Here is a 27,410-nt window from a genome sequence, read left to right as displayed (position 1 = left end):
AATACTATCCTTCCATGCTGTACGAAATACCTCTAATTTAGTTTTCTTAAAGTTGCGCTCCATTTTTCGGGCCGCTTTCTTTAGAGCCTGAGTGTGTTCATTATACCACGGTGTGGGGCTGCCATTTTTAATCTTCTTTAAACGTAGTGGAGCAACTTTGTCTAGCGTTACCGAGAAGGTGGAATTAAAATTTTCAGTGGTAATGTCAAGATCTTCAACGTTATTTCTCATGATTTGAGACAATTCGGGCAGATTATCGAGAAACGCATCTTTGGTAGTTGAAGTTATTGTTCTACCATATTTGTAACAATGAGTTTTATTTGCAGCCGTAGGCCAGTGAAGCAAACATAATACCAGATAATGATCCGAAATGTCTTCACTCTGCTGAAGGATTTTAACGTCGTCCACATTTATACCGTAAGACAGTATTAAATCTAAAGTATGATTACGAAGGTGAGTGGGTCCTGACACATGTTGACTAATGCCCATGGAGTTAAGAGTGTCTTTGAAAGCCATTCCTAAGGCATCTGTAACATTATCTACGTGGATGTTAAAGTCACCAACGACAAGGAGTCTATCTGCGGCCAGTACTAGTTCTGATAAGAACCCACCAAATTCTTTAATAAAATCTGTGTGGTGCCCTGGAGGCCTATATACAATAGCTAGAATCAATTTAAAAAGTGTTTTATCTTTAGTATTAGGTGTTGAAACATGAAGAACCATGACTTCAAAAGAATTATATTTAGAGTTCGACTTCTGGGAAATGCTAAGAGAGTTATTGTAAAGTGCTGCGACACCTCCCCCTCTGCCTTTTAGACGAGGCTCGTGTTTATAATAATAATCTTGGGGGACAGATTCATTTAAAGCAATATAATCATCTGGTTTTAGCCATGTTTCTGTCAAACAGAGCATGTCTATTTTATGATCTGTTATCATATCGTTAACAAAAAGTGCTTTATTAGAGAGAGATCTAATATTTAGCAATCCGAGTCGTAACAGTTGATTATCTGTATTTTGTTCATGTTTAGTTTGTTTAACGTTTATTAAATTACTTTCAAGAGGTTTACGCATTATTTTATGTTTGCTAATCCGGGGGACAGACACAGTCTCTATTTTGTGATGTTTGGGAGAACGGATTACTACATGTTGTACATTTTGTGTATTCTGCGACGTGAGACGGCAAGCAGACAGTTGGTTAAGCCATACTGTCTGCTCCCTGACCTGGGCCCCAGCGAGTCAAGTTTTAGCATTAGCATTAAGACTTTTTGCCATATTTCTAGACAGGATGGAAGTCCCAGCCCAGGAGGGATGGAGACCATCTCGTTTCAACAGGTCAGGTCTGCCCTCAAAACTCTTCCAGTTATTTATAAAAACTATATCATTCTGCAGGCACCACTCAGACAACCAGCCATTTAGTGATGATAATCTGCTATGAATCTCATCACCACGATAAGCAGTGAGGGGGCCAGAGAATATTACAGTGTCTGACATCGTACTTGCGAGCTCACACACCTCTTTAATGTTATCTTTTGTGATCTCCGATTGACGGAGTCGAACATCATTTGTGCCGACGTGAATGACAATCTTACTGAATTTACGATTAGCCTTAGCCAGCACATTTAGCCAGCATAAGCAATGGGACGACGCCTAACATCCTGCTCTTGGGACAAAACTGCCCCCAAACCCTGATGACTTGCATCTATTTCCAGAACAAAAGGCTTCTGGAAATCTGCGTACAGGCGCTGTCACCAACTTTGTCTTCAGGGTTTGGAAGCTGTTCTCACACTCTTCGTCCCATACCGAAACTAAGGGTAACCGTGGAGTCTTGCCCTTCTTTACGGCGCCACTCAATCTAGTTACCAATTCATGAAGAGGTTTAGCCAGCTTTGCAAATCCATCGATAAACCGACGATAATAGCTGGAAAAACCTAAAAATGAACAAAGTTCTGCCAGGTGTACAGGACGATTCCAGTCTTTTACTACCGCCACTTTATCAGGGTCAGCTGAAACTCCCTGCTCAGACACTAGGTGTCCCAAATACTTCACTTGCTTCTGAAAGAAAGAAATTGCATTTACTCGGCTTAATCTTCAGACCCTCCTGCTGTAGCCGCTTAAAAACATCTCCCAACCGCAACAAATGTTCCTGTACAGAAGAGGAGAACACAATTATATATCATCTAAATACAACACCAACGAGGAGAACCGCTTATCCCCAAACAGCCATTCCATGAGTCTCTGGAATGTACCTGGTGCATTACACAGCCCAAAGGGCATACGGTTAAACTCAAACAACCCAAACAGGGTAGAAAAAGCAGACTTTGCTTTATCTACCTCAGCTACCTCAACCTGGTTGTAGCCACTAGTTTAATCTAGGGTAGAAAACCATCTTGCCCCCGTAAGTGCATCCAGAGACTCCTCTATTCTTGGCAGTGGATAAGCGTCCTTGCGAGTCTTTGCATTCAATTGACGATAATCGACACACATCTTAACCGTTCCATCCTTCTTCTGTAGTAGGACAATCGGAGACGAGTAAGGACTACTACTTTCCCTTATTACCTTACTGTCCAAAAGCTGTTGGATATGAGAGCGTACACACTCATACTGGGCAGGGGGAATTCGTCTACATGGTTGTTGGACTGGTTTATCATCCATTAATGGAATCTCATGTCTAATCAAGGCAGTACAGCCTATATCCCCCTCGGTAGTAGAAAAAACTACCTGATATTTATTCAAAAGCCCCCTTGCCTGCTCTGCTTCTGTCAGGGTTCTGGTAGACGGAGAGCACACCACAGAGGTAGATAAGAAAAAGGAGTTTATTTCAAAAACAGGAATATCCAAAAACAGGTAAGTATTCAAAAAACAGGAATATCCAAAAACAGGTAAATATTCAAAAACAGGTATATCCAAAAACAGGTAAGTATTCAAAAACAGGAATATCCAAAAACAGGTAAGTATTCAAAAAACAGGAATATCCAAAAACAGGTAAGTATTCAAAAACAGGTATATCCAAAAACAGGTAAGTATTCAAAAACAGGAATATCCAAAAACAGGTAAGTATTCAAAAACAGGAATATCCAAAAACAGGTAAGTATTCAAAAACAGGAATATCCAAAAAAACAGGTAAGTATACTTATCGGGGTATAGAATTGCAGTGAAGACAACAAGACTGAACAGGGAAGAACAAAAAGGTGCAAACTTAAATAGAATCCTGATGATGTGATGCAGGTGTGGACTAATCAAAAATGGTGGATGTGCGGTGCATGCTGGGGAACTGAGTTCAGAACTCCGGGGAGAGGGAACGGGTAAAGCGAGCTGGTGGTGACGACATGGGGGGCGTGGCCGGTGGTGCTGAAACCGTTACAGCTTCGTGCTCAGTCAGCCCTTCAAATAAGGGCAGGTCAATGTGGCAGCTTGGCAACTGCTCCCCCACCTGAACAGACACTTGGGCACAATAAAATCTTCCAGGCATAATTCGAACCTAGGCTCTGGGGCACTTATCACTTTCACTACCTGAACAGTGCCTATAATCTGACGTGGTTCTACCCATACCTCCATACTACCTACATTAACAATGGGTGCATATTGTAACCCTCTCTCTGCATATACCAGGGAGGGGGACATTAGCAAACCTTCAGGAAGGGCACATTCTTCTGGCCCCAACAGATCCAGGAGAAACTCGGCCATTGCACCTGAAACTTGGGGGCAGGTAACGGGAACCATGGTCAGTGTGCTCGCGCCACACGAACTGGGGTTTTACCCTGCACTCTCACCTTAAAAGAAGAGGAAGAATTTGACATACTGTAGCTTCAATTTTCTGACAGCAGCGAAGTGCCTGTTTCCACACTAAAGTAGCTGATTGTATTTGGGGATCTTAAAAAGCTCAGCACCTTGTTCGTTAAACAGGTTAGCGTAACATTCTCGGATAATATTCATACCCAACACAGCAGGAATTTTCTCCTTCTGAGCATACATACTAGGAGAACAGGTATCTTTAACAATCAAAATCCCTTTTCTGGGTAATGTAACCCCAAATAAAGTAACATCGAGTTCTACATAACCCACGCAAGGAATATCCATGCCATTAGCAGCTTTTAATACCAACCATGCGCAGTCATGAAGACCATGTCTTTCAATTCCATAACTTCGGAACTTACAAGACGGTTCTCTTCACACATAGCAACAGCTTGCGTTTCAAAGTGCGGAACTACCCTTCCCGGTCTAATTCTTTGGGGCTGTCCTTCCTCCACCCAACGCATTGCCTCTTTACGTAATTCAAGGAGAGTCAAAGACGACTCCTGCCTCACCAACTTCTTTAGTTCCCTACAAAGTGCATGGTCCTGAACATTTTCGCAAAACTGATCTCGCAGAATCACCTGATAATCAGACACAACATTAGGGTTAGCTTTTCATACACTATCCATAAGAGCCATCAATGCATGAGAAAATTCCTGTAGAGATTCCCCCTCTTTCTGTTTCCTGTCTGTTGCTATAAGATTACATAAGAAGAGGAACAAGAATTCACTTCACGCAATACTGCAAATACCTGAGTGGAATTTTCTTTAATTTTCGCGAAATGGGCAAAATTTTATCACAGTCCGAGCCTTGCCTTCTATCGCCGAGAGGAGTTTAAAACGCCAATGGGCTGTGGCGAACACGCACGCCAGTCCCCGCCCCGTGCATACGGGTATAAAAGGGAGGTGGCAACGGCCATTCACTCACCCTTTGGGCTGAGGAACCTGAGAGACATCTCCCGGTCGCTGCAGCGGATCCGTGAAGCATTGTGGCATGAAGACACAACGTCTTGTTCCCTCCATTAGGGAACAGAGGTTACAGTCGTAACCGAGACTTTCCCCTTCAGTCGGTATCTCGACGTTGTGTTGAGAGACATACTTGGGACCTATCTTTACACGCCATTTGCGCGTGACCTCCAGCGGAGCGACACCGACTGGACTAGCGAGTCACAAGTGAGAGCTACTGCGAGACGTAATTTTCCAGTGGGATCAGTACTAGTAGCATACTGAGAGGCTTGTACCGGCGGCCATCATGGGTGGTGGCGTTCGTCTCTATTAACGAGACGTCGTCTGGTGCCGTAAGAACACTGGGGAAACACTGCTCTCCTCGCTGAAGCGTGTGTTACGGAGGCCACATCCTACCACAAGGGGAGGTTACATGTGGAGACACCAACATGGTCTCACCAGTGGGGAGAACAACATGTGAGAAATTGTGTCAGCCCGAATGGGGGACAGAACCCAGGTGGTGTAATCCACTGGAGGGGAAGTCACAGGTTCCCCGACAGGGGAACCAAGAGTGAGGAATTCAACATACGGGACGACCCTGCAGGGGAGTCACTATGTATGGGGCAACAGTCCTAGTATAGGGGTCCACCTGAGCAGGGGCGACTCTACCAGTACTGGGCTTGGTTCTAACAGACCGCTCCGCCCGGTCTGTTACCATAATGCCAATGCTTAGTGATGAATGGAATGCCTATACTTCGCCCTAAGGGGGGAAGTAGGGAGGCTAAGATAGCGCACTAGACTCGCCTGGAGAGGGGAGAAGGTGCTTTCGCAGGCGTACGCCCAAACCAGTTGCCAGCCTTATACGCCGGCAGGGTGTAAGACATGGGCTGACACTGGTTCCACGCGGAGGTTGTAAAACCCCGTGAAGGTACTGGGCGTAGCCCAATCACTATATATGTCTGCCAGTGAGGCGCCCTGAGCCAGTGCCCACGAGGAGGCCATACTCCGAGTGGAGTGGGCTCTCACTGCAAGCGGGCACGGCCTATCTTGGGACCGGTATGCCAACGTAATGGCATCCACAATCCAGTGCGCCAATCTCTGTTTGGAGACAGCCCTCCCCTGGTGCTGTCCCCCATAACAGACAAAGAGCTGCTCAGAGCTTCTAAAGCTCTGCGTGCGGTCCAAGTAGAGATGCAATGCGCGTACTGGACACAACACGTTGGAGGTTCGGTCTTCCTCCCCAGGGGGGAGCGCCTGCAGGTTCACCACCTGGTCCCGGAAGGGAGTGGTGGGAATCTTGGGCATGTAACTGGGCCGGGGTCTCAGGATAACGTGAGAACTACCGGGCCCGAATTCTAGATCAGAGTTTGAGAAACATGAAGCTAGATGTATCCAGTGATTCAATTATCTCAATATGAATGGCTTGTGTACTCATACACGTGAAAATGACTGCCCAACGCTTGCTGTTACTTTGTCCTCCTCGTATTATTCTTGTAGTAATGGTCCATGGACCGAACACATCAAGACCTACATAGGTGAAAGGAGGATCTGTACTCAAACGAACAGCAGGTAGGTCTGCCATTTTCTGCTCTTCCAACCTTCCACGTACCTTACGACATATCACACAGTTGTGTATCAGACTGCTGATACATCTCTTACCACCGACAACCTAGAATCCAGCTGCCCTGACAGCTCCTTCAGTAAAATGGTGACCTTGGTGGCAAACCTTTTCATGGTAATCTGATAAGCAGAGAAATGACATGGTGTCTACCAGGAATTATAATTGGATGGGACTCATTCGATAGAAGTGTCTTCGACAATAGTCCTCCCACTCTAAGTACAGAATTGATAAAGTGATTGAGCTTAACAAGGGGACTTCGCTTTTGAATAGGTCCTCCCTTCTTAATGCACTTTATTTCCTATAAACATATATCTCACTTTGAACAGTAAGTAGGATTTTGAACTTTGCATCCTCCAACCGAACTGTGCTTAAAGGGTCCTTGCACATATGCCAGCCTTGGCAAGAATCCTGTTTGAGTTCTTTTGAGAAGGAATGAGCTTTGTGTGAGAGTCGTGCTACAGCTCGAAAAGATGATGTCCAGCTTGAAAACCTCAAGTTTTGTGAAACATGTAGTTACCTCAGATCGCAACTCTGAATCTGATTCAGGCTGGATAAGTTCAAAGGCTTCCTCAACCGGTTGACAAATTGGCATCTGAGAGTGAAAAGGTGAACCAGTCAGCCAAGTTGAGATGGCAAGTTGATTTGCTGAAACAGCTCTTGTTCCACAATCAGATGGATTAAAATCAGTTTGAACATAATGCCACTGATGTTTCTAAGTTGATCACCTAATTCGTTGCACTCTATTATTGACGCAGTGTTCAAGTCTGGGAATAGTAATATCAGGTTTCGGTTCCAGTTTTGTCTTACCAAAAATAAAGTCAACCTCAGACTGTCCTTGGAAATCCATAACCTTCAAGTAGGCAAAAGCAGCAATGGCTTTGCTTGAGGCATCACAAAATATACAGACTTCCTTTTTTCTGAGCTTGAGAACAAGGGATTGTTGTGTACATTCTTGAAATCCGTACCTCTTTCAGATCTTGTAGAGAAGTAAACCATTTCTGCCATTCTTCAAACTTGTGAGCAGGGAGTGGAGCATCCCTAATCACAGACATCACTGTTCAGATCTCTAAGAATTCTTCAACCTTGAATATTCACAGGAGCAGCAAATTCAAGCGGGTCAAACAGGCTATTAATTGTAAATAACACACCACATTGGGTATATGGTTTGTCAGCATAGGCCACTTGAAAAGTAAATGTATCTGCAAATAGGTCCCATCTGAGGCCAAAGGCTTTGTTGCACAAAAGAAAGGTCTTGGCCACCATCAAGGTCCTGTAAACCCTTAGCTAGATCAACAGCAGGAGAGGCTTTCATAAGCTCCAGTTTATTAGATGCAATTTTATGCAACTTGAGATTGGATTGAGCCAACATCTCTTGAGCTGCTCTCAGCTAACAGCATCCTCCACTGTGGGGAATGATTTGAGGCCATCGTCAACATAGAAGTGTCTCTCAATAAATTTCCTCACTTCAGTTCTCCCTTTCCCCCTCGATAGCTGTTCTTATCAGACAATAAATGGCCAAAGCAGGTGATGGGCAGTTTCCAAATACATGGACCCTCATGCGGTACTCTATGATCTCACCGTCTAGTTGGTGATTACGGAACCACAAAAAAACGGAGGTAATCACGATGATCCTCTTTTACAAGGAAACTATGAAACATCTGCTGGATGTCCGCAATAAGTGCAGTGGCCAAAGTGCTAAATGATCACATCAAAGAAGAGATTAAGCAAACTAAGTTTGTGGCGGTTACGGTCGACTGACTTAAGTAACGCAGTTCAGCTCTCATATTTCCTAAGGTACGTGACTGAAATGGGGGTAAAGGAGAGATTTTTTAAATTTGAGGACGTTAAGGACAAAAAACGAGCCCATGATCTAGCAGGGTTGGTTCTGGATATGCTGGAGTGGCTCAGTGCTATGATGGAGTGCTTGTAATGGCTTCAGGGCTAAATGGAATACAGGATCGCATAAAAGACAAAGTCCCCAGGCCTTCTGCGTGCATTGTTTTGCACACACTTTGAACCTAGTGATGTCACAGGGAACATAAAAAATTAAATAATGTAAGATTTTTATGCAAATCTTTTTTGCAAAAATCTTTTTTTGTAAATGCACACCTATGAAGGTGTTCCAGGTCTGCTGATCGCATTAGGTTTCGCATCTAAAAACATTTCGCACTAAAACCACACGGAAAACGCGAGCCGCGCCTCTTTCTCCGAAAAGTTGAACTATTGCCATCTCGACCACATGCACGTCGCAACTGCGTAGCGGGCGCCTGCCAGGCGTCCACATTTACAATAACAAATATGCGCACGGAAAAGATGTGAAATGTGAATCGGGCCTTACAGCTCCATATCACTTCGCCAAGTTCAAACAACAGAAAGGTTATAGTGTAGCCTACAGGACATCACCACACACACCACTGCTCTTGATCTGACGTTTATAATGTCAAACTTTACTGTTAATGGAAACGTGTGCAGTTTCGTTTCAATAAACAAAGCATATAAAAAAACAAGAAATACATATAGGCCTACTGAAATCGAATAAATAAAATAACTAAATAGAAAAACAAAATGCATTAATAAACACTGATAGCCTAATGGTTCGTTTTCCTCTTCATGCTGCTTATAATTGATAACATATATTTTTTGATAGATCTACTCTTTCAAAAGTTTGCGTGATTTTTTTACTGTTGAAGTTAGAAACAATATGAGGAATAAATCATTTATTATCACTGGCTTTTCTGTCACATTAACGCAAACACGCAGGTGTGTGCGCGATCTCTCACTCACAGACACACACACACACACACACACACCCACCACGTGGCTCAAGCTTCCAAGTCCATTCGCTCTAACGGAAATGATATGCGCACGAAAGTAGTCCTACCATCAACAGCATTTTAAAGAGGATAACATGACAAACATTGACATTAAACATTTGAACAATGTTCTGTGGTAGAAGCGAAATAATTGACTCCGGTCCGTTCAATTATATGAAAGTTAATGAACACACGAGGTGTAACGGCCACTCCGCTTCACGTCCCACATAAGGCCCTTACTCAACTCAACTCAACTCTCAACTCAACTTTATTTATATAGCGCTTTTACAATTTTCATTGTTACAAAGCAGCTGTACATGAGACACATTGACTACAAGCAAAACAATCAAAGTTGTACCTGCAAAAACAAGAAAAGGTTGAAAACACAGAAGACAGACACACCCACACACAAAACACTCCACACACACAACACGCACACGCACCAACACACACAGACACACACACACACACACACACACACACGTACGTACACAGACAAGTACGCACACACACACACGCTCAGTGAGAGCACACATTTAGGATAAAGGAGAGAGAAGCACAGGTCAAATATAACAGATAATAAATTCCTATATGCAATATTAATTAAGTAAAACTTTAAGATTCTAAAGCAGCCCCCCCGGTCAGGCAGATAGTGCAAAAACAGTATGCAAACGGTGGCGAGGAACCCAAAACTCTAATCGAGAAAAAAAACCTCAGGAGAACCCAGGCCCAACCAGGGGATTCCAGTTCCCCTCTGGCAAAAGCTGCTGCCTCTGCACAAGCTCCAGAGAACTTGCACAACAAGGCTAAATAAAATAAATAAACTTAATAATAAAATAAATTATAGTTTAAGATTATCATTAATAATCTAATAGCATTTGAAATTTTGTGGTGAAGACATGTCAAGAGACCGCGTCCTTCTTTATCCAGCTCTATCATCTCAGCTCTTGTCAGGTCCCCACTTCCCATTCTCCGCTCTACCATCAGGTCAGGCCATGAACTGCATCCTGCTCGCTGTGGTAACCTTGGAACAATGAGACAAGACTGGCTGAGAGTAGAGTACTGTTCTGTACTCTTTGATGCAACAAGTACATCAGTTGTGTTTTTGGTTCCGGTTGATCTAACTAATGCAGCCTAAACCCTCTGAAGATTTATATTATGGAAGAGTAGTGTATGCAAGATTAAAAAGATGCGTCTTTAGTCTAGATTTAAACTGACAGAGTGTGTCTGCCTCCCGGACAGTGCAGGGAAGACTATTCCAAAGTTTAGGCGCTAGATAGGAAAAGGATCTACCACCTGCACTTGATTTTGAAATTCTAGGTATTACCAACTGACAGGACGCCTGAGAGCGTAATGCACGTGAAGGACTGTAATACAAAAGGAGTTCATTCAAGTACTGAGGAGCTAAACCATGTAAGGCTTTATAGGTAATAAGCAAGATTTTAAAGTTAACGCGATGCTTTATAGGTAACCAGTGCAAGGTTGACAGAACCGGGCTAATATGTTCATACTTTTTTGTACGTGTAAGAACTCGAGCTGCCGCGTTTTGGACCAATTGGAGTTTTTGTAATAAGCCTGCAGGGCAACCACCTAACAGTGCATTACAGTAATCTAGTCTTGATGTCATGAATGCATGAATTAACTTCTCTGCATCTGAGATTGACAGCATATGACGTAGTTTAGATATATTCTTAAGATGGAAAAACGCAATTTTACAGGTGTTGGCGACGTGGCTCTCAAATGACAGATTACTATCGAATAGAACGCCAAGATTCTTTGCTGACGACGAGGGTTTTATGGAACATCCGTCAATAGTTAAACAGTATTCTTGGTTGTTACTTATAGCAGTTTTCGGTCCAATAAGTAACACTTCCGTTTTGTCCGAGTTCAGTAATAAAAAGTTGTTACTCATCCAGTTTTTTATATCGACTATGCATTCCATTATTCGATGGAACTGCTGTGTTTCATGAGGCTTCGAGGAAATATAAAGTTGAGTATCATCAGCATAACAGTGAAAGCTAACTCCGTGTCGCTTTATTATATCTCCTAGAGGTAGCATGTATAATGCGAAGAGCAGAGGCCCTAAGACTGAGCCCTGTGGTACACCGTACTGGACTTGCGATTTGCGTGACACCTCATTGTTTATTGCTACAAATTGAAAACGGTCGGATAAATAAGATTTAAACCATTTCAAAGCTATTCCCTTAATGCCGACATAATTTTCGAGTCTATGTAGGAGTGTGCTGTGGTCAATGGTATCGAATGCAGCACTAAGGTCTAGCAGCACCAATAACGAGATACAACCTCGGTCAGACGCCAATAGCAGATCATTTGTAACTCTGATCAAAGCAGTCTCTGTACTGTGACATGCTCTAAATCCAGACTGGAATTCTTCATTGATGTCATTCCTTTGGAGGAAGGAGCATAATTGAGTTGAAACTACTTTTTCCAGAACTTTAGATATGAAAGGTAGATTCGATATAGGCCTGTAGTTCCTTAGTTCTCTAGGGTCGAGTTGGGGTTTTTTGACAAGGGGCCTTATAACAGCCACCTTATATGCTTTAGGCACATGTCCTAATGTCAGAGATGAGTTAATAATACCAAGAAGAGGATCTATAATTTCTGGGAGCATCTCTTTCAGTAGATTTGTAGGTATAGGGTCTAGTATGCATGTTGTTGATTTAGATGATCTAATAATTTTAGACAGCTCATCTTGATCTACGGTATAAAATAATTGCATTTTCTCCTTAAGGGCGCTGTAGTTAGTTTGTTCAGCGGGTTTCACTTCTGATTGCATTGTTATAATTTTTTCTCTAATATCTTGGATTTTATATGTGAAGTAGTTCATAAATTCATCACTGCTATGCTGATATACAGGATCAGAAGTCACTGACGATTTATTTTTTGTTAATTTAGCCACCGTGTTAAATAAAAACCTAGGGTTGTGCTGGTTTTCTTCTATTAGTGATGAAAAGTAGGCGGATCTAGAAGTTATTAGGGCTTTCCTGTATTTTCGAATACTATCCTTCCATGCTGTACGAAATACCTCTAATTTAGTTTTCTTAAAGTTGCGCTCCATTTTTCGGGCCGCTTTCTTTAGAGCCTGAGTGTGTTCATTATACCACGGTGTGGGGCTGCCATTTTTAATCTTCTTTAAACGTAGTGGAGCAACTTTGTCTAGCGTTACCGAGAAGGTGGAATTAAAATTTTCAGTGGTAATGTCAAGATCTTCAACGTTATTTCTCATGATTTGAGACAATTCGGGCAGATTATCGAGAAACGCATCTTTGGTAGTTGAAGTTATTGTTCTACCATATTTGTAACAATGAGTTTTATTTGCAGCCGTAGGCCAGTGAAGCAAACATAATACCAGATAATGATCCGAAATGTCTTCACTCTGCTGAAGGATTTTAACGTCGTCCACATTTATACCGTAAGACAGTATTAAATCTAAAGTATGATTACGAAGGTGAGTGGGTCCTGACACATGTTGACTAATGCCCATGGAGTTAAGAGTGTCTTTGAAAGCCATTCCTAAGGCATCTGTAACGTTATCTACGTGGATGTTAAAGTCACCAACGACAAGGAGTCTATCTGCGGCCAGTACTAGTTCTGATAAGAACCCACCAAATTCTTTAATAAAATCTGTGTGGTGCCCTGGAGGCCTATATACAATAGCTAGAATCAATTTAAAAAGAGTTTTATCTTTAGTATTAGGTGTTGAAACATGAAGAACCATGACTTCAAAAGAATTATATTTAGAGTTCGACTTCTGGGAAATGCTAAGAGAGTTATTGTAAAGTGCTGCGACACCTCCCCCTCTGCCTTTTAGACGAGGCTCGTGTTTATAATAATAATCTTGGGGGACAGATTCATTTAAAGCAATATAATCATCTGGTTTTAGCCATGTTTCTGTCAAACAGAGCATGTCTATTTTATGATCTGTTATCATATCGTTAACAAAAAGTGCTTTATTAGAGAGAGATCTAATATTTAGCAATCCGAGTCGTAACAGTTGATTATCTGTATTTTGTTCATGTTTAGTTTGTTTAACGTTTATTAAATTACTTTCAAGAGGTTTACGCATTATTTTATGTTTGCTAATCCGGGGGACAGACACAGTCTCTATTTTGTGATGTTTGGGAGAACGGATTACTACATGTTGTACATTTTGTGTATTCTGCGACGTGAGACAGCAAGCAGACAGTTGGTTAAGCCATACTGTCTGCTCCCTGACCTGGGCCCCAGCGAGTCAAGTTTTAGCATTAGCATTAAGACTTTTTGCCATATTTCTAGACAGGATGGAAACCCCAGCCCAGGAGGGATGGAGACCATCTCGTTTCAACAGGTCAGGTCTGCCCTCAAAACTCTTCCAGTTATTTATAAAAACTATATCATTCTGCAGGCACCTTACTAAAACCCTACAGCATGCCACTGAGTATACTTTAGTATTTACTATAGTAAATTGAAGTATATTACAGCTGTCGAATATTATGGTAACTATCACACTCTATTAACATATACTACAGTATTCTGTAGTACCTAGCTATAGTAAATTCATACACTAGTAAATATTAAAGAATTATATATAAACAGAATTTATACAAAGTAAAAAAACAGTACTGTAGCTAGGAAATTTACTGTACAGTTTGCTATAATAAATATTAAACATTAATGCGAGATTGTAAAAAATAAAAAGTAGTTTCAAAGAAGCTAGCTACTTTTTTATAGTAACTTGTAGTAGCTAACTACTTTTTCAGATGGGTAGCTAAACTGTAACTTAACTACTTTTATTAATGAGTAGCTTGCTGCTTATCTAACTACAATTTCAAAGTAGCTTCCCCAACACTGTGTAGTTCAACCAATATTTAAAAAATAAAGTCAGAGAGATGTCGGTTTTGATGGTTGTTGATGAATACCAGCTGTGAAGTATCACAACGCACTTAAGCAGTCACTTCACAGGAAAAAGTGAAGGGAGTCAGAGTCCTTACCAGTGCCCGGACCCATGTACATGATATACTGATTCACGATCTCGGGAGAAAGGGAGCTGATCGAAACAAAGTGTAAGTTGATCTGTTTTTTTACCATGGCTTTGGCTTCATAGCTTCATGACGATTCTGGGAGACCGATTGGTTCACTAAGTAAAATGAGCCCACCCCCTTGTTTCTATGACATTGTGATGCAAAGATATCCATCATCTAGGCCTTTTAAAAATATGAGTCTATGGGATCTGTTGCTAGGTTGCTTGTTAAACAGTTGCTAAGTAAATCTGTTTTGTTGCTTTGTCCGTGGCTTCATAGCTTCATGAAGATCCTGGGATATTGATTGGTTGCTTGAGTTAAATTCATTATAAAACCAATTGCATTTGCTGAAATTGTAACTAAAGAGTGTTTGCCACCTCTTCATTCACGACACACAATGGTGGCTGTGAAAGCACATGTGTATGTGCATCAAAGCTAGACTCAGCAATAGAACTGATGTGACAGGCCTTATCAAAGTAGTTTTTGAGTGTGTGTGCTGCAGTGTCAACTTAAGGTTTAGTGATGTGTTTATGTGGGTTTGTGTTAATTAAAGGGATAGTTTACCCAAAAATTAAAATTCTGTCATAAATTACTCACTCTCTAGTTGTTCCAAACTGAATGAATGTCTTTGTTTAGTTGAACACCGAGAATGCTTGTAACTAAACAGTTCTTAGACCCCATTGTCTACCATAATAGGAAAGATTACAACGGTAGTCAAATGTGCCCTATAACTGTTTGCTGGCCTACATTCTTCAAAATATCTTCTGTGTTCATAAGAACAAAAAAATGACAACGCAATTTTTCCTACTATGGTAGTCAATGGGGTCCAGTAACTGTTTGGTGATAATCATTCTTCCAAATATGTTTCTCTGTGTTCATCAGAACAAAGATATTTATACAGATTTGGAAGAACTCCAAGGTGAGTAAATGATGACAGAATGTTTATTTTGGGGTTAACTATCCCTTTAAACTGTGCTGACAGAACAGAGATGCTGTGTGTGTACAACATTATAAATAAAGCATAACAAAGTCTGACCCTCAGGGACTCTCCCACACACGCACGAACAGAAAAACAGGAATGAATTTACTATTATTATAAAAGACAGAAAAATATAAATAATGAGTAAGTGTTTCCAATCTCATGACTGGTACTGTATATACTGTATTATAACTCATACAAGGCATACATACACGATTTGTAATCCTAAAGCTGACTGGGGGTAATGTACTTGCTTTGATAGCTCAGCATTCACACATTACAAATACAAACACACACATTTATGGGATGAGGAGCATTTGTATGAAGCATTTGTATTACCTGACTCGTTCTTTAGGGTCACCAAATGACTCTTTGAGGTGAGAGAAGTCTGGATAAAAATGGATGGAAGGAGAGATTATCTCGAGCAGCCCGGATTGAATCTCACCTGGAAAGCTAAACCATAGAGGGAGAGGATAGGTTCACAGTCAGTATACAACACCATATTAAAGCAGTAGGTCTGTGTGGACCTATAAATTGTATTATATGATTTTTTTATTTTTTATTTGTTTTTGACAGAAGTATTTCATAATGCATAGCTGTTGATGCACTGTACTTGCAGGGCCGGTTCTAAACATTTGGAGGCCCTAGGCAAAATTTAATTTGGAAGCCCCTCACAGCAACCCCATCCCCTTCACCTTTTAGAATAAATAAAGTATTTTATTACACTGTAAAAATGTAACAAGTTTAACAAGTTAATGATATTATTAAAAAGTCTGTTTCAATTTAAAATTGCACTAAATTAAGTTTTAGGGCAGCCGGGATTTAGTTTTTAGTTATTTTTTGCAACTATTTTACAGTAACACAGCCATCACTTTTCCACTCTTTTGTATATAGGCCTATTTAAAACAGGAAAAAAGCACCATCATAAATAAATGAGTTAAATTCAGTCAGCTGCAGAAAAGTGTTTATTCTCTTTATAGCCTACATTCAGAGACTGGACTGATGGACTATAATTTATTCTTGCTGCCTGTCTTGGCTGGTGGGCAAGTGTATAGGGACTATTAAGGTCAAAGTAGAGGTTGACAAAATCTTATTATCAGGTACAGTGGGTTATTTAACAGTCCAGTAGCATTTTAACAAAGAAACTGAATAATGTAGAAATGAAACACTGCTTCTTCACTGTATGAATTAAATAAACACGCTGATTCAAAAATAAAGATTCAAAACTTCTTTAGTCAAGAGCAGTTCATGATTTTGTATTTTGTTGTTTTATTAACACTGACGACAAAAACAGCAGCAGGTCTTTAGTCTATTCGTAAGGGATAATGTAATGCAGCCGGAGAATATAAGCCCCGGCAGTGTGATCAGGACATGACGCGCAGCGGAGGGTCTTCTTGTAGGCTTATCACACTGAAGGGGTTTATTCCGCAATAACAACAGTCACTTCAATTCACTGATCCAATATAGTGATATTTATCCAACTTTTTACTTTTACTCTCACTTAATACATAACGGACTGTTTTCATGTGTTTTTGACATAAACTTGTATTTCACAGTAGCCTAATTTATATAAAACGAGCAAAATAATAATCTTTCGGGATGAAAAACAACGCCAAAGACTGTAAAGGAGATATGAAGGGGACATGTGTCGCGTTGCATGTTAGTACAGGTGCGCGCGGCCAAGACTCAGACTGCTGCGTATATGCTTTCGAAACACTCTTGCAGTAGTTTGATGTTATGTGCGTACTTGTTATTAATAATCACTTGTTATTAATAATCATTTCGTTTAATAATTTTGGTTTTCTTATATCAAGTTACATAAAACGTTTAAATATCAAATGAGATCAAAATTTTCTTATAAAAACAGGCATTACAAATTATTTATTTACCCCAATCAAACAAATATTTAAATGATGAGAAGAAACATTGGCTTTGTTTACATGGACCCATTTTCATCAATCCGAATTAATTCAATCTGATGGCAGATTATGAAAGTGCTGTTTACATGTCACCTTAATGTTGCAATATGATCAAAACATTTTTACATGTACCTGAAATATATTACGAACAGAATTTCTGCGCAACTGCACAGCTAGGGTTGTCCAGTCCACTGTCCATTCAAAACGATCCAAAAACTAACAAAAATTACCTTGCATAGCCTAAATATCAACATCTGATGAACAACATTCTTCCACTTTTAACCATGGGGGAAAAGCAACCACTACAACCATTTAAAAAAATCCTGAATGTCCAGGTGTTCCTTGTTTGCCCGCTTGTTATCACAGTGTATTTAAGCCCTTGTGTTTCAGTTGTTGGTTGTCAGTCGTTGTTCTGTGTTGCATGTTTTCCTGTTGTCTTGGATCTTCTTTTGTGAATTACCTAATTTTGTTAATGTTTTCTTGTTGTTTAATAAAATCCTATGCTGCACATGGATCCGCTTCCTGCCTGGATTACTCCATTGTTACAGAATGACTGACCAACTATGGATCAAGCAGTAGGATAGCACCCGGCCATGCGCTTTCTCATGCTCCGCCAGAACTCACGCTCCCTTGAGGATCACACCTAGGACTTTTTGGATCTTGTTCCAGATACCCACTAGCCAGATAAGTCACTGATTGTTTTTTACCGAGCCAGTCTAAATAATCTACTCAAGACACAACTCACTCAGTTTGATCCTCAAGGGAGATTTGTGGATTTTGTGGAGTTGGCCCTGGCATTGAGGTGGAAGAGGAGGTCGCCCCTAAATATATTTTGGGGGGGCAGTAAGCCATCTGAGTCCACGTTGAGGGTGGCCATCCCGGTCATTATGGCTGCCAGTCCAGTGCCCGCTCGCAAGATGGCCGCCAGTCCAGAGCCTGCTCGCAAGAGGGTCGCCAGTCCAGAGCCCGCCCAAAGATGGCCGCCAGTCCAGAGCCCGCTCGTAAGAGGGCCGCCAGTCCAGAGCCCGCTCGCAAGAGGGCCGCCAGTCCAGAGCCCGCTCGCAAGAGGGCCGCCAGTCCAGAGCCCGCTCGCAAGATGGCCGCCAGTCCAGCGCCCGCTCACAAGATGGCCGCCACACCAGAGCCTTCAACCGCCATGGCCGCCAAGCCAGAGCCTTCAGCCAGTCCAGAGCTCGCTCGTAAAATGGCGGGTTCAAGGTCCAGGTGTCTGGTTTCAAGCCTGGCAGATGCCCATCTGATGTCTGTTCGGAGGGCTGGTGTCTCCAGGGTCCAGAGTATGGTGGTGCCGGAGGTAGCTGGTCCTGAAGCTCTTCCTTTTGAGTCTGCTCTGCTGGTGGTGGTTGCTACATTGGGGTGTGTCTGGGCTGTGCACTGCTCTTCTGTTCTGGAGGCCATTGACAAAATGGTTACCGCTCCAGAGACTGCTGACAAGATGGCCATATCTGAACCCCCTACTTCAGTCAAGATGGCTGCCGATGATCTTCCGGTAGGGCTGCACGATAAATTGCGATTCCCATTCAAATCACGATTGAATCGATGTGGCTATCGCGATTGTGAAATCATTAAGGCTGAGATTATGTTTTATGCGCAGCTTGTTCGTAAAGTATGGCTCTGTGATATGTGGGATATACTGCTCCATCTGAAAGCATTGCGCGTTTGAGTCGCTTAAAACGTGCATTTAAAAAAGCATCACCCGTCAAACATCATCATTATAGATATACTTGAAAATGAAAATACCTGAGGAGGCTTGAAAAACAGTGATAGAAAGATGCCAAATGTAGATAGGAAGACAGCATTTCCTGTTTATACGTATGGTATTTCTTCTATGGAGCATTGGAGTTTCTGTGCGAGAGCACCCTCTGGCTTTCGGATGCAGCTGCAATTAACAGTATTTCACTGACAAACTGCGCATAAAACATCGCAGCCAACCGCCAAATTGAGTGCGATTTCTTTTCGATTAATCGTGCAGCCCTGTCTTCCGGAGTTCCCTGTTTCGGTCAAGATGGCCACCGATGATCTTCTCAAGTTCCCTGTTTCAATCAAGACGGCCGCCTATGATCTTCTTGAGATCCCTGCCTCGGTGCCGATGATCTTCTTGAGATCCCTGCCTCAGTCAAGATGGCTGCCAATGATCTTCCCGAGATCCCTGCCTCAGTCAAGATGGCCGCCGATGATCTTTTCAAGTTCCCTGTTTCAATCAAGATGGCCGCCTATGATCTTCTCAAGTTCTCTGTTTCAGTCAAGATGGCTACCAATGATTTTCTCGAGATCACTGCCTCGGTCAAGATGGCCGCCTATGATCTTCCTGAGATCCCTGTCTGCCTGCCACGACCAGGTTTCCAGCCCTGTCTGCCATGACCAGGTTTCCAGCCCTGCCTGCCATGCTCAGGTCTCCAGACCAGCATGCGCCTCCCTGGCCCTCCATCCCTCCCCCTGTTCCACCTCCGCTTCACCACCCTCCTCGACCATTGTGAACGTCTGGAAGCTGCTCTTAAAGGGGGGTTCTGTCACGATCCCAGTCTGTGGAATTTTATGTTATTTCCCGTTGTGTGCCATGTTTGTAGTCCTTTGTAGTTTTTCGTGTTAATTATTGTCAGGTGTTCCTTGTTTGCCCGCTTGTTATCCCAGTGTATTTAAGCCCTTGTGTTTCAGTCGTTGTTCTGTGTTGCATGTTTTCCTGTTGTCTTGGATCTTCTTTTGTGAACCTAGTTTTGTTAATGTTTTCTTGTTGTTTAAGAAAATCCTATGCTGCACATGGATCTGCTTCCTGCCTGAATTACTCCATTGTTACAGAACGACTTACTTTCTGTATTTTCTTATTGTGGCTTTAAATTATATTTTGGCCCCAAATGTGATGTGTGATTACGTTGTGATTAATTAGATTAATTAATCGCAACATCAAGTAATTAATTAGATTAAAAAAATTAAATCGCTTCACAGCCCTAAGAAGAACTCACAAGCTATACAGAACGTACAGCTCGTGGCATTGCCATGGATAAAACAGGTTTTTGTGGTGAGTTTCGTGCGATTTTCAATACTAGACCGGTACATAAGATGTTAAAGACATACGCAGGTATTTTTAAATCCGATTGAGAAAATACTCTGATTCAAGTGTTTACATGGTTAATTTTTCCTCTGAATTGGACTGCTTTAGGTCTACACCACCAGTCAATCCGATCGAAATTTAATTCGGATCGACCTCGATTGGATCGATTAACATGAAGACATGAAGGCTTTTTTATTGGACTGAGCCATCAATCCGCTTACAACTGGATTATTTAGTTGCTTATTAAAGTAATCAAATAAAACATAACATTGCATATGTACAAATTAAATAAAGATGAATCATAATTTAAGTTACAGAAGCTATTGAGTCACAAGCAGTGAGCGATTTCCTTGACTTTTAACAAACAGCAGGAATATGCTGCTGTCGCTTTAAGAGGAATGAAACCGATCCAGTACACTGATACTGTACACATGTGTTGTTTTTCGTCTGTTTCGTCCATTCATTTAAGACATAACCTACTATGTTTGTTAAGATACTCGACAAGAGGGGCATGTTGACCTACTTCGTGTGTGAATTTTTCCGTTTAAGCGCTTCAAAGACAACTCAATATTTGCGCCATGTCTGAGATTTTCCTTATACGCGCTTCAGATCGCACAGCGTGCAAGCGAGTTTTCTTCTGCATCATCTTGCACTTAAATGTTTAAATTGGCAAGGCTTGAATGAGTGTAGTTTAAACAGCAACGTGCTGTTCAGGTCTCACCTGCACGCTCGCGCGCTCACAACACAATGCTCCCGGGTGATGAAAGCATAAATGACTGTTCAGTATACGTCAATCCTATTGAAATTTGTCTACGTTATTTGATTTGTTGTAGGTATTAAATGTGTATCCATCAACAAACATACATTAGCTTAACTTTGTCTGTTTTACGCATTATAATTTTTAACGAACCACATTATAAATATGTCGTCAGATTTAAGATGATAAAATTATAAGATCCAAGCGCATTCTACCGCGTGCCGAACCGTTGGTGAAGAACCGTGCGGTTAAATTTTTTACCGAGAACCGTTACACCACTAGTGTATATATATATATATATACTGTATATATATATATATATATATATATATATATACCGATATATATATATATATATACACCCATATGTATATAATAATATATACACCAATATGCATATATACACCCATGTATGCATCTTAATCGCTGCTAATCGCACCCTTTTCGTGTGATTAACTGCGATTAATCGCACACATATAGTGAAATTAAACATACTGTACACTTTATTTTGTTTAACATGTTTATTTTAGTGCTGTCAATCGATTAAAAAAATTAACTAACAAATCACACACAGCATTTATGTTTTTAAATATACTTTTACATTCTAATAATTTCACATTCTATCTCCAAATGAATGTAGAAACAACACATTTCTTTAACAGCATCATTTTATGAATGAAAGCCAACGTTCTAACATCGTTGGCTTTGCAACTGATGTCTTTATTAAATATATTATGTTTTTCTACTAATCAAACTCATTATAATAAGCGTGTCCCTCCTAAACGTCTAACCGGTAGGAAATATACAGAAAATAAATAAAGTTCTCAAACACTTTACAGTCTCAACTTCTAAATACATGAAATACAGAAGAATCCTCATTAAAGCAATGAAATCGCATTGATTTCTTCTTTTCTTTTGTTCTTTGATTAACATAAGTGACAGGAGTCACAGTAGCACGTTTAAGAATGCGGCCCCTTTAAGAGCTGCCGTTCTAAACAGGTCTAATTGCGCTTCCTATTTTCACTACTCTTTGCATTCATTTAAGACTTTATTTAACTCGTTGAAGACGAGAAAATACTAGACAAAATGTGCTTTCTGGCATAATCTTGTGTGTTTTGGTTCATTCAAGCACCAAAGAGAAGTTAATACTGGTGCGCTGTCTGACAGATTCTGACACAGCCTTTAGCCCATGTATGATCAGATGGGACCGCTGTCGCGTTGCGTGTTCCACAGCCAGAAGCTGTCAATCTATACTGGATGTGTCAATACAACCATTTCAAATCTCATGTGTTGTTTCTACATTCATTTGGAGATAGAATGTGAAATTATTAGAATGTAAAAGTATATTTAAAAACATAAATGCTGTGTGTGATTTGTTAGTTAATTTTTTTAATCGATTGACAGCACTAAAATAAACATGTTAAACAAAATAAAGTGTACAGTATGTTTAATTTCACTATATGTGTGAGATTAATCGCAGTTAATCACACAAAAAGGGTGCGATTAGCAGCGATTAAGATGCATACATGGGTGTATATATATATATATATATGCATATTGGTGTATATATTATTATATACATATGGGTGTATATATATATATATCGGTATATATATACATATATATACATATATATATACACTAGTGGTGTAACGGTTCTCGGTAAAAAATTGAACCGCACGGTTCTTCACCAACGGTTCGGCACGCGGTAGAATGCGCTTGGATTTTATAATTTTATCATCTTAAATCTGACGACTTATTTATAATGTGGTTCGTTAAAAATTATAATGCGTAAAACAGACAAAGTTAAGCTAATGTATGTTTGTTGATGGATACACATTTAATACCTACAACAAATCAAATAACGTAGACAAATTTCAATAGGATTGACGTATACTGAACAGTCATTTATGCTTTCATCAAAAATAACATGTTTGTTATTTTTGATGTCCCACCCTAGTCCTGTTGTTATTGTGTCTTGTCTGTCCTTGATTTTGTTTTCTTTGTTTTGCCTTGTCCTGTCTGTCTCCCAGTCTGTCTTGTCTCGTCCGTCTACCCCTTGGTGAGCACCTGGAGGTGCTCATTAAAGGGGGGGCTTCTGTCATGGCTCTGCTTCATTTAGTCATGTTTTTCTTGGTCCTGTAGCAGAGTCATGACAAAGCCTTTGGTTATGTGTGGAGAGAAACATATTATTGTCCTTTTGACAATAATATAGGTTCTCTCCAGTGTCTTGTCATTGGCCCCGCACCTCTCGTTTCCTTGTTATCTTTCCCTGAGTGTTTGATTACCCACACCTGCCCCGTGTCGTTATCCCTCGTTTGTCTTTCCTTTAAATACCCTCTTGTTTCTTTGTCTTGTGCTCGTGTATTACGTTTGATGTGCATGTGTTTATGGTGTCTAGTTAAGTTCCATGTTTTGTTACCTCCAGCGATTTCCTGTTTATACCCTTGCTTGTGTTCTTGTTCCAGTTTGTGATCTTTAAAGTAAGTCTAGTTAGTGTTAGTTCATTTTTTGGTTGTCTAGTATTGTTCTAAGTTGTCAGTTTAGTCTAGTCAGTTTATGTTCTTGTTATCCTCCGTACCGTTTTACCCCCTCGTGGGTGTTTTGTTTTGTATTTCTATTTGTAATAAAGACCCTTGTTAACCCCTTCACTGCCATTGCCTGCATTTGGGTTCTTCAGCCACGAGAACCGTGACAGTTTATTTGCAAAAACAGATAATAATATTTAATTATGAAAAAATCATGTTTTTATTGTGTTATCGTGTGTTTATTGAGTTTTACTGTGTTTGTTAGCTGTATTTTTTTGTTATTATCACTAAAAAACTAAATACAATTTGATTGATATTAATTGGAATGCACAATACAAAACGTGATTTTTGAAAATAGAAAAAAGTCATCTGTTTTTACAAATGAACTCTTCACTTGTTTAATTAGTAATTTAGCGTATGTTTTTTAATCTTAATTTGAATTTGGCAACAATTATATTTTAAAATAATTTAATTTGAATATGACTACATTTTTATTTTAAGATCTTAATTTAAATATGTCACCATTACAGTATACCTCATTCTATAATATTTCTATGATTAAATGACTGACAGAGACCAATCCTCTAATCAGCCAATCACTGTGGTCATAGTCATTAAGCTTGCTGACATCATCCATAGCAACGAGGTCAACCCGCCCTTTCTCTTAGTTTAGGATTTCTTTCTGTTCCTTAGTAAAAGTTGCTCTAAGCAGCATTGTGAATAGATTTTAAGGGGAAACTCTTATCTAAAAACTTTTACTGGTGTTTGGGCCCTGATCACATGACTAATATGGGACAAACAGACTGAAGCAAACAAGTCTCTCTCACACACAATAAATAAATAAAAGAAAACACTAGATTGTGTAACTAGCAAAAATGGAAAAGAAATTTACTCACAGGTGCTTAAGGTTGTCAGCTACACCATTTGCATACTGTTGATCTGTCTGTGAAACAAAGCAAAAAGTAATAGCATAACTACAGAGTGACTGTCAGAAATCATAATAACCTTCCCAAATTATAAACTTTCATCTTGGAGTGGGAGAAAGCTTTGGGTTTTAAGAGTTTTATGGGTGGATGATGCCAATATAGAGCACAGGTGTCAAACTCAGTTCCTGGAGGGTTGCAGCTCTGCACAGATCTGATGATCTTGATTAGCCGAATCAACTGTGAAGAGCTGCAGCCCTCCAGGAGTTTGACACCCCTGACATAGAGTTTGTGTAACGTTGAATAATCCAGGCAGGGAGGCAGCGGATCCACATGCAGTTAGATTTTAATGAACAACACCACAAAGTACAAAACAATAAAAGAACAAAGAAACAAGGAACTAAAATAATCCAAAGGGTACTGAGTAACGACACTGGGAACAGGAACAAACATACAACAACTCACACTAGACAAAGGAAACACTGGGGTTTAAATACATAGAAACTAACAAGATAACAAGACACAACAGGAGTAACTAATTAACACTAAAAACTACAAAGGACTACAAAACATGGCACAGAACAGGAAGTAACATAAAATTCACAAACACAGGGGAAACATGGACTGGGATCATGACACATCCCCCCTCCTTAAGAGCGGCGTCCAGACACTCAGAATAGTCCAGGAGGGTGGTAAGGTGGAGGCAGAACAGGGGGAGGGATGGAGGGCCAGGCTCGTGAAGGGGAACAGGACCTGAGCCTTGGAGCAGAGGCAGACCTGGGCCGTGGAGCAGAGGCGGACCTGGGCCGTGGTGCAGAGGCGGACCTGGGCCGTGGTGCAGAGGCGGGCCTGGGCCGTGGTGCAGAGGCGGGCCTGGGCCTGGGTCGTCGTGCAGAGGCGGGCCTGGGTCGTCGTGCAGAGGCGGGCCTGGGCCATCATGCAGAGGCGGGCCTGGGATGTCGTGCAGAGTTGGATCAGGTGGCCAGGGAGGCGCAGGCTGGGCTGGAAGTCCAGTGGTGGACACCTTACAAGAGGTAGGGAACTCAGTCGCGTTCATCTTAGATGAGGCAGGAAGCTCAGAAGCGCCCATCTTAGATGAGGCAGGGAGCTCAGAAGCGGCCATCTTAGACGAGGCAGGGAGCTCAGAGGCACCCATCTTGGATGAGGCAGGGAGCTCAGAGGCACCCATCTTGGACGAGGCAGGGAACTCAGAGGCAAACATCTTGGATGAGGCAGGGAGCTCAGAGGCGTCAATCTTGGATGAGGCAGGGAGCTTGGGAGACTCAGAAGCAGCCATCTTGGTGCAGGCAGGAAGCTCAGCAGGTTCAGAAATTACCTTTGTAGTGGCAGCTATCCTGCCCACGGCCTCTGGAGTGGAAGAGCAGTGCACAGCCCAGACACACCTCAAAGCTGCAGCCACAACCGACAGAGCTGACTCCAGTGACAGGACCTCAGGAACAGATGCCTCCGGAACCACCGGACTTGGGAACACCGGTGAAGCGACCATGATGGCTAGAGGTTCTGGGCTGGTGGCCCTCTTGTAAATGGGCTCTGGGCTGGCGGCCATCTTGCGAGGCGGCTTTGGACTGGCAGCCATCTTGCGTGCGGGCTCTGGACTGGTGGACATCTTGTGAGCATGCTGTGGACTGGTGGCAATCTTGCGAGCGGGCTGTGAACTGGCGGCCACCTTGCGAGCGAGCTGTGGTGAAGCGGCCATGATGACTGGGGTGGCCACCATTACCCTGGAGCATGCAAGCCTCCGTCACTGACCTGATTCCATGGCCCCCGGAGTCCGAGGCCTGCTGCTCTCCCCAAAAACATTTAGGGGCAGCCTCTTCCTCCACCTCTCCCACGGTGAAGGGGGACCCACAAGACAACAAAGCAAAGTCAATAAACTGAGCCAGGGACCCTCGAGGACCATAACGGGAGATGCAGTATTTGAACATGGTCCTCGACAGAATTTTTACCTTGGCTGAGATGGGCCAAACGGACTGCTGGATCCATTGTTGGTGAGTCGTTCTGTAACGTTGAGTAATCCAGGCAGGGAGGCAGCGGATCCACATGCAGTTAGATTTTAATAAACAACACCACAAAGTACAAAACAATAAAAACAAGGAAACAAGGATCAAAAATAATCCATAGGGTACTGAGTAATGACACTAGGAACAGGAACAAACATACAATGACTCACACTAGACAAAGGAAACACTGGGGTTTAAATACATAGAAACTAACAAGTTAACAAGACACACCTGGAGGAACTAATTAACACTAAAAACTACAAAGGACTACAAAACATGGCACAGAACAGGAAGTAACATAAAAATTCACAAACACAGGGGAAACATGGACTGGGATCGTGACAGTTTGTTTTCATGCACCGGCTTTGGTAAAGACAATATAAAGTCTCTGTAGAGTCTTGTCGAGGTAAAACACCCATGAATAAGACCACAGTCAGAGACTCGTTCACCCCACCACCAGAGGTAGGCCTCCCCTGAATACTGAACTTTGTTCTCTGCCCTGTGCACAAGCGTAGCAAAGAACTTCCGCTGTTGCCAGAAGTCGGGATGTCAGTTTCCGGTTTGCTGTCGGCACACCACATTAGATTAAACTACTTACCCTCATAGTTGTGGATATAACTCAATATATAGAGCTTGAATCCTTTGTCCCGCTTGCTTGTTGGAGCAGGGGACCAGGCATCAATGATGCGGTGTACATCGTTAATGCTTATTTTTGGCAGATCTTGAAGACATCTTGTAAACACTGACATTACGACTTCTGGTGACAGCGGAAATTCGTCGCTACGCTTGTGCACAGGTCCATTGATCATGGCTTGTCGTTGTCGTGGTGCAATCGCTTAAAGCCGAGCAGACACTACGGGACTGTGAGACTACTTTAATTGCTATGGCGCTTACACTACACTACACAACACGGTTTCTTGTCATCCTTCATCTTTCTTGTTGTAGCAGCATGGACACTACACAACACAACAACACTGTCTCACAGGAATACGTGAAATTGTCACGAACCATAATCTATTAATTTG

General features: G+C 41.6%; 1 protein-coding gene across 1 annotated transcript; it reads right to left on the bottom strand.

Annotated features, from left to right (window-relative positions):
* Positions 1-15,509: 15,509 nt before the first annotated feature.
* On the bottom strand, positions 15,510-26,202 carry LOC130549717 (uncharacterized). Its single transcript, XM_057327017.1, has 3 exons — positions 25,142-26,202; positions 24,338-24,384; positions 15,510-15,623 (listed from the first exon to the last, which is right to left on the bottom strand). The coding sequence occupies exons 1-2, from the start codon at positions 26,100-26,102 to the stop codon at positions 24,353-24,355; spliced, it is 993 nt and encodes a 330-aa protein (XP_057183000.1). The 5' UTR covers positions 26,103-26,202; the 3' UTR covers positions 15,510-15,623; positions 24,338-24,352.
* Positions 26,203-27,410: the final 1,208 nt, after the last annotated feature.

The sequence above is a fragment of the Triplophysa rosa genome, unplaced genomic scaffold (assembly GCF_024868665.1).
Source record: "Triplophysa rosa unplaced genomic scaffold, Trosa_1v2 scaffold159_ERROPOS166867, whole genome shotgun sequence".
In the NCBI taxonomy this organism is placed as follows: Eukaryota; Metazoa; Chordata; class Actinopteri; order Cypriniformes; family Nemacheilidae; genus Triplophysa; species Triplophysa rosa.
This window is presented reverse-complemented; position numbering and strand designations above follow the sequence as displayed.